The sequence below is a fragment of the Zingiber officinale genome, unplaced genomic scaffold (genome assembly GCF_018446385.1).
Source record: "Zingiber officinale cultivar Zhangliang unplaced genomic scaffold, Zo_v1.1 ctg252, whole genome shotgun sequence".
NCBI lineage: Eukaryota > Viridiplantae > Streptophyta > Magnoliopsida > Zingiberales > Zingiberaceae > Zingiber > Zingiber officinale.
Genome location: NW_024589923.1, coordinates 294,563 through 303,215, shown reverse-complemented (window position 1 = coordinate 303,215; position 8,653 = coordinate 294,563). Strand labels below are relative to the sequence as shown.

General features: G+C 38.9%; 1 protein-coding gene across 1 annotated transcript; it reads right to left on the bottom strand.

The window, feature by feature from the left end:
• Positions 1–486: 486 nt before the first annotated feature.
• On the bottom strand, positions 487–2,106 carry LOC122037318 (CDP-diacylglycerol--serine O-phosphatidyltransferase 2-like). Its single transcript, XM_042596754.1, has 7 exons — positions 2,057–2,106; positions 1,895–1,985; positions 1,451–1,505; positions 1,277–1,356; positions 1,045–1,161; positions 852–931; positions 487–517 (listed from the first exon to the last, which is right to left on the bottom strand). Exons 1-7 carry the CDS (start codon positions 2,104–2,106, stop codon positions 487–489), a joined length of 504 nt encoding a protein of 167 aa, XP_042452688.1.
• Positions 2,107–8,653: the final 6,547 nt, after the last annotated feature.

The window sequence follows — 8,653 nt, the reverse complement described above, 5'->3', positions numbered from 1 at the left end:
TAGATTGTTAAAAAGATAAAACAAAAATGCTACTATTCAGAATAAACTAATAAATGATATAATAAGAGAAACTATGTTCAGTAGAATAACAGTGCTAATAGATAACAAACAAATTTTGTGATTAGACAAGTTGAAATATCAGAGTTGAAGGGGTGAGGGATAGCACGAGATAAAAGAAACTCCAGTTAACATAGTAAAAAATGAATTAGGATACATTGACATGACGAAGAGTCATGAAAACACATTAGCAATCAGACAATTCCTTCCAAAACAACTAGTTAAGAATCAAACAATCAAGACAGTGAAAACAAGGTAATTTCAGCCTTTATGTTCTTGACATACTTTAAATCACCAAATAATATTACTCAGTACTCACGCAATCCTCAATTAATTTGAAGCTAAAATAAGAGAGATTTTGAGAAACATAAAGAAAATAATAATGTGGAACCGAGAGCCATCTAGTTACCAGTCACCAATAATGAAGGTTCAGACTATCAGGGAGACTTCTGTGACCAACCTAAAAGCGTTCACAATGACGCATTTACTCAGAAACAAAATGGACCACTAAGGCTGCATTTCCAAAAAATTTTAGATGTCAGTTGACGTGCCTGCAAGTATTTACCAATGGGTCATATGGCTATTACTCTTTAGTGATAATGAGAATTGGACAACACAAGTCAGTACTGTTAGACATGCTAGTATGAGACCATATTTCAAAATATGCCACCAAAGCATCAGAGGTAAGGCAATTTTCATACTTTATGTTCAACACATCATTCGAACCATTACTAAAGTAATTATTTTCGCATCCATTTGCAGGTAACAAGAGAGTAACTAAGGTCTCAGCAAACCAATTGCAGATCAAGATGTCCAAAATAATACTGTCCCACCAGCACTCATTGAAATTTGGCAACATGTGGCGAAAAGTAAACTGCAATTGTTAGCTAATGAACTTAAATAATGTTTTTTTTAAGAAAAAAACTTAAGTATTTTTTGCAAAAAAAGAAAAAAAAAGAAAAAAGAGGTAAAACAATGAAAATGAACCTCCATCAATTCGATGCCAATCGACAACACCCACAGAAGGGGTTGGTTTCGTATCATTATTGCCTTACCCCACCATCCAAAAATATGAGCAAGAACAAACTCATCAAATAATGTATTCTGCAATAAACTAACATAAATTAGTGATGACAAGATCTAAAAAGGTTTAGGTTCCTTGAAAGATCCAAGAAATATAAACTGAATGACAAAAGGTTGATGAATGAAGGAATCATACATAAACATTGATAAACCTGTTTTTTGGATTCTCTGGGACATAAATACGGCAATCAGCTCCATATGATCTTTCAGGTAATTCTGGAATGCACAAACAAAGATTCTGTTAATTTCTTTATCTATGAATATGCTATTTTCTGGAGGAAACCATAAAGCACCTAAATCAAGTGTTTACCAACTCCCAGAGCAGGATGGAGATATTTCATAAACTGCCTAGCATCATCACGATTCTGGAAATGAGAAAAAGAAACCAGAGGAACATTTGTCAAATTCACAGCAGAATTATTAGATGACTTTATTGATTATTTGAGGTCTAGATTCTACCAAAATCACAATAACAGATGAAGCAACAAAAACCTCAGCAGCAAAAAGTTTGAAGAACGAATCTTCTATATGTGAATTTTCATGAGAAATTAAAGCTGATGAAGTATCCAGCATCACATAGTACTATTCGAATTATTACTCTTGGCTCAAATTTTATCCTATTTGAATCAATGGCAACAATTACTAAAGCACAATAAATAGGAAAATGGTTTCCAAAAACAACAAATGGAAAAGAATGAAACTGAATCAGATGCGCTTGATAATCATCCTAATTAAAAGATAGAAACACACAAACCTGGAAAAGCAAAAATGTTAGGGCAACAAGGTACACAACAGTCATTCCATGAACTAAGCGCCAAATTGCAGGATGTGGCCTTATAAGAACCCTGAATAAAATAGAGTTTCATGCTTACAGGTGCATAAATGTTAGGGCAACAAACTGCAGTTTCATGCTTACAGGTGCATAAATATTACGCGGATACCACACTTGCACATGAAAATTGTCATGGATACAGAGAAAACTAAAACCCAGAACTATGACCTAAATCCCAAATAAAATAATAAAATCACGAAAACTGGAAGCCTCCTCCAAATAAAATTTCGTGACGCGGCAATCCCTCGGACACAAGAAACCCAAAATCCAGCCAAAAAAGCTCGAAAAAGTGTTCCCTTTGACGAGGAACAGCGCGAAGGGGAGTGGAGAAAAGCGAAGACGAGAGGAATTGGGCATAAAGCAAACTATACCATTGCGCAAGCCTATGCTGGATTCCTCGGTGTTGATGCTGTAGAGGATGCCCTCGTAACTGATCTCGCTCTTGGAGGTCAAGCTTATGAGGCTCCCGATGTAGGAGTCCGCCGACACCCCGGATCTGGAGGCCAGAGAGGAGTTTGCCGGAAAGAGTTGGATGGAGAAGGCGCGTGAGATGAGGAGTTGGGAGAAGGGTTCGGGACAAAAAAATGATCGGAAGATAGAAGTTGGGAGAAGGGTTCGGGATTTCTACTCCTTACCTAGATCCAACGGTTTGTATTAATCAAGATTTAGATCCAACGGTTTGTATTAATCAAGATTTAGATGAGATTTTAAACATAGACAACACTTTTTATAAAACGTTGTTGTAGACACTAAAAATCAGTCTAATAGACAACGTTTTTTACGAACCATTGTCTTTGACCCGTAAAAATCACTAATAGACAACGGTTTTTAGAAAATCGATGTCTATTAATAAGAAAATAATGAAATAGACAACGCTTTTCACTAAAAGCGTTGTTAAAAAAAATAGACAACGCTTTTTATAAAAAGCATTGTCGTTTAAGTGTTGTAGAATCCCAATTTTCTTGTAGTGTATACTCTCGGCCAAGCATGAATAAAAGAACTAGGTAAGCTTAAGACTCAAACTAAACATGCTCCCTTTGTTTTTATGATATGTACCCTATGATAAGAGAGTTGTTAACATTTCTCATACTTGTATGTTGCTTGGAATTAGGATGTCTCCCTTTCAACTTTCGGCCATGATAAGATTAAGAGCCTAGGAGAACTTTAAACCTAATCTAAGCATGCCATGATGTTCCTTAAGACAAGATATGAAGTTAACATGACATGCTCATGCTTGTAGGTTGGTTAGAATTTTATTTCATGCTCCATGAGCTTTCGGCCACAACAAGTTTATATGCATAGGAAACCTAGAACTCAAACTAAACATGCTCATGATGTTCTTTGTAATAAATACTATGAAAATGGTTTAGGGTTTGCCATGCTTTTATGCCACATGAAACCTAGTTACATGATTAACAAGTTTCGGCCATGGTAAGTTTATAAGCCTAGGAAACTTAGAACCTAAACTAAACATGCTCATGATGTTTCTTATGATATATGATATGATATTGGTTTAGAGTTCACATGCTTGTATGTTGATTTTAACCAAATGTGATGCTTGATAGGATTCGGCCATGACAAGTTTATAAGCTTAGGAAACCTAGAACCTAAACTAAACATGCTTATGATGTTCCTCATGATATATGATATGATATTGGTTTAGAGTTCACATGCTTGTATGTTGATTTTTAACCAAATGTAAGGCTTGATAAGATTCGGCCATGGCAAGTTTATAAGCTTAGGAAACCTAGAACCTAAACTAAACATGCTTATGATGTTCCTCATGATATATGATATGATATTGGTTTAGAGTTCACATGCTTGTATGTTGATTTTTAACCAAATGTAAGGCTTGATAAGATTCGGCCATGGCAAGTTTATAAGCTTAGGAAATCTAGAACCTAAACTAAACATGCTTATGATGTTCCTCATGATATATGATATGATATTGGTTTAAGGTTCACATGCTTATATGTTGATTGTTAACCTAAGTTACAACCATATGTTTCGGCCACTATGTGATATTAGGGTTAGAGACCTAATTATGATCTCCATGTGTCTCACATGCCATGCTTCATGATATGATAAGAACTTGCTATGCTTCTATGTTATTTATGTATGCCCATGATCTATGCATGTTGATAACTCTTATGATGTCCTATGTGCCTAAATTATGCATGCTATTATGATGAGCTGTGTGCCCAAATTATGCATGTTTTATGATATGTTAAGTAATATGATATGCATGATATGATAAGAATTATGATAGGTAAGACATGCTACTTTACTTTATATGGCTTGTACCAAGGGTGGGCTCCATAAGCGCCTCGGGGTAGATGGACTATGAAACGGGCCTCGTTAGGGATGGGCTCATAAGTGCCCCTAGGTCGATGGACTAAGAAATGAGCCTAGTATGTATGCCTTGTAGGGTTCAAGACTTGCTACCTTGGACCTACATAGGATGCGCGCATTTATGTATGTGGTACAAGCCGAGGCCCTTCTTATGTTGAAATTATGTTTAAGTATGTATATAATTAGTTTTCAAAAGACATGTTGCATATATTTTCATGATACATGTTTTGAAAGTCATCTTACATATACTTTATGATTATGCCATGATATGCAATGATACTTATGATTATGTTATAATATGCTAGGATGCACTTTATGATTACGTCATGATATGCCATGATACCTTACGATTATGTTACGATATGCCATGATGTACTTTATGACATGATACAAGTTGAGGTTTTTTTTTAATATGACATGATATGATAGGACGTTCTGTATTGTATGTTTATGAAAGTTACTATATGATGTTTCTATATATGATATGATGAGTTTGACTCCATGCTTTATGCCTTGTGATTATACTATGCTATACTTTTTTTTTTGTGTGAAGGAAAGGGTCTTACTGAGCCTTGTGTGCTCATAGCTTACTTTCCTTGTACTACAGATAAAGGCAAGGAATGGATGAACTAAGGGAGCAGCAGGAGGGGCAAGAAGGATGTATGTGGTAGTGGCTCGGCTAAGAGAGAAAGACCTGCTTTTATTCAATAAGAATTATGCTTAGTTTATGTTATTGTTTCATGACTCCATGACATTTAATCATGCTTTCTGGTATTATGACTTAAAATCATGTAAAGTATGCTATGTGACCTTTTCTATAAACAAGACTTCCGTTGTTTTAAGTAGAAAAGATTATTAAGATTCAAGTAAGTATGTAATAAGTAAGTAAGTAAAGTAACCCCCTTCCCTTAAGCAGGAGGGGCGGGGCGTTACAGGTTGGTATCAGAGCGAGGTTTTAGCCTTTTCACTACACACATGTCAAGCCTCTATCCTGCTGCTCTAAGTAAGAATCTATATGCTTAATTTAATTCTTTTGTGATGCTTTAATATTATGCATGTTTATTTATTCTTTTGATTATGATAAGTCACAGTTCTAGTTTAAGTATGCATGATGGTAGGATAGGAATGATAATAATCTTATGTCAGCCTAGATCGGAATAACGATAAATTATTGTCATTAATGATGATAAGCATGGCTAGGAGACGCACTACCCGAGCAGACGAGATAGCAACTCCACCTGATCTAACCCAGGTAGTCACCGACCTCCAGCGTCAGATCACAGAGCAACAACAGCTGATCACGACTTTAATAGGTCAGCAAGGAAATCCTGCCACCCCGCCAGTAAATCAGAATGCAGTGCCCGTCCTACCAATAGTTGCACCATTACCACCGGTAGCCCCTGCCCCAGTGGTCCGACAGGAGACCTACTTGATACAGTGGCTAAGGTTGAAGCCGGAGAACTTCTCGGGTACTTGCGAGCCATGGGACGCCTAGGCCTGGTTCAAGACAGTGGAAAGCATAGTGGAATTACTGGACTGGCTCATATCAGAAAAGATCAAATGCGTGTCTTTCTGCTTTTCCGGCGACGCAAGAATGTGGTGGGAAAGAGTTAAGGCTAAGAGACAAATTAATCTGATGAACTGGACAGACTTCGAGACAGAGTTCTTCGAAGAGTTCTTCCATATGCAAGTGACGAACCGGCATTACGACGAGTTCACCGAGTTCCGGCTAGGTGACTTATCAGTGAACGAAGCAGTAAAACGCTTCAACCGTCTGGCACGCCTTTGTCCAGAGTTGGTCCGCACGGAAAGAGAAAGGGTTAGACTGATGCTGAAGATGCTTCGACCCGAGATAGCACTGAACGTGGCCGGCGGAATTAATAGACCACAGACTACAGAGGAACTGGTCAGCAGTGCCTTGATCACAGAACATTATCAGAAAGCGATGAACGAGAATAAGAATCAGGCACGAACAGAAGGACAGAGACCTCCCGGTACCAGAACAGGCTGGAAAGGGACCCCTACCGGAAAAAGGAAACAATGGGACAATGCTAGAGGTGGTCCAGTGAATAAGCAACCGAAATACCCTCAGTGTACTATTTGTGGGAAGCTGCATTCTGGAGTATGCCACAAGGGTACAAGAAAGTGCTACAATTGCGGAGGGGAAGGACATCTGGCCAGAGACTGCACTACCTGGTTTCAGGCACCACTCCAGCAGAATAACCAGAACAGGAGTGCCCCCTCACAGCTACACCAGATGCATGCTGCTATTGAAGGAACACCGATTAGCCAAGGGAGATTGGAAGCCCCGCCAGCAAGAACGAACGCCAGGGTTTTCTCGCTTACCCAAGGAGATGTGGCGAGTGCCTCTACTGTCGTCACAGGTCAGTTACCTTCTTTTAGTCAATATGCTAAAGTTTTATCTGATACTGAAGACGAACCAGTGTTCGAATTTATCGGGAAGCCGAGAGACATTCCGCGTCATTGGATCGAAAATATGTCCGGGCAACTCTCTACCCTGACCATAGCACCCACATTATTCGGCAATATATTGGAGAATCAAAACAGTGACCAAAGCCTCCAAAGGATTAAACAAGAGACCTTAGAAGGAAGGAATGACGGATTCTGGACCACGGACAGTAGAATATTATACCTCAGGGATCGATTATGTATCCCCGGGGATCCAAAGTTGTGAAGGAAGATACTAGAAGAAGCTCACTCAACGCCCTATGCAATGCATCCGGGATCCACCAAAATGTACCAGGATTTGAAAAAGAAATTCTGGTGGTCCGGTATGAAAAGAGATGTGGCTCAGTATGTCAGTACCTGCTTGACATGTCAAAGGGTTAAAGCAAAACACCAGAGGCCTGGAGGATTACTGCAGCCTGTCCAAATTCCAGAATGGAAATGGGAGGATATCTCTATGGACATTATTTCAGGATTACCCAAGACAACAAATGGCTATGACGCTATATGGGTAATCATGGATAGATTAACCAAATCTGCCCATTTTCTAGCAATCACGATAACTTATTCAATTGAGCAACTGGCTCAATTATATGTCAAGGAAATTATTAGACTACATGAGATTCCTAAGACCATCATTTCAGACAGAGATGGTCGTTTTGTTTCACATTTTTGGGAATGTGTCCAGAAGGCTCTTGGTACGAAGCTATTATTCAGTACTGCCTTCCACCCTCAGACCGACGGACAAACGGAAAGGGTTAACCAAGTATTAGAAGACATGTTATGGGCTTGTGCATTAGACTTCAAAGGGAGCTGGTGCCGATATTTATGCCTAGCGGAATTCGCCTACAACAATAGTTACCAAGCTATTATTGGGATGGCGCCCTACGAGGCTCTGTACGGGAGGAAATGTAGATCCCCTATATGTTGGTACGAAGGCGATGAAAAGAAAGAGATGGGATTTCAGACCGAGTTCATCGATAACACCACCCGTGCTATACAGAATATCCGCCAACGAATAGAAACTGCTCAGAGTCGACAGAAGAATTATGCGGATAAGCGACGAAGGCCATTGGAATTCAGTGTCGGAGACTCAGTATTCCTCAAAGTAGCTCCTATGAAAGGAGTAATGAGGTTCGGTAAGAAGGGAAAGCTAAGCCCGCGCTATGTGGGACCATATCAAGTTCGGAAAAGAATCGGCAAAGTAGCTTATGAAATAGAGCTGCCTCAAGAGATGTCAGCCATTCACAACGTGTTCCACGTTTCGATGCTAAAGAAATGTATTCCGAGCACGGACCAAGTGATCGAACCATGGGCAGTACAAGTGCAAGAGGACCTAACCTACGAGAGCCGACCAATTCAGATATTGGATCGAGACGTCAAAAGACTAAGGAACAAAGAAGTACCCTTAGTAAAAGACCTGTGGCAAAATCAACGGTACGAAGAAGCCACGTGGGAACGAGAAGATGATATGAAACGGAAGTATCTGTCGCTATTCTAAGTTCGAGGACACACTTTCTATGAGGTATGGGGTACTGTAACATCCACGAAATTATAAGATATGGGTATTATTTTACGTTAGAGCATAAAAGTAAGAGGAATCAAAAGAAATAATAGAAATAAAAAAAAGAGAGGTGAAGGTTTGAACCTTAAATCTCCCACAAATAATAGAGTTAAATTGGTGTATGATAACCACTAGAATAATGAATAATAGATGGATAGAAAGGAATGGAAATTGTAGTTAAAGGTGAGAAGAAAGAACTAAGTAAAAGAGCAAGAGAAAACCAAGTTGCTTACCTTCTCTTCCTCTTGGTTAAGAGAGGGAGCAAGAAAAAGGCAAATTGCCTTCCTACCCTCTTTTCC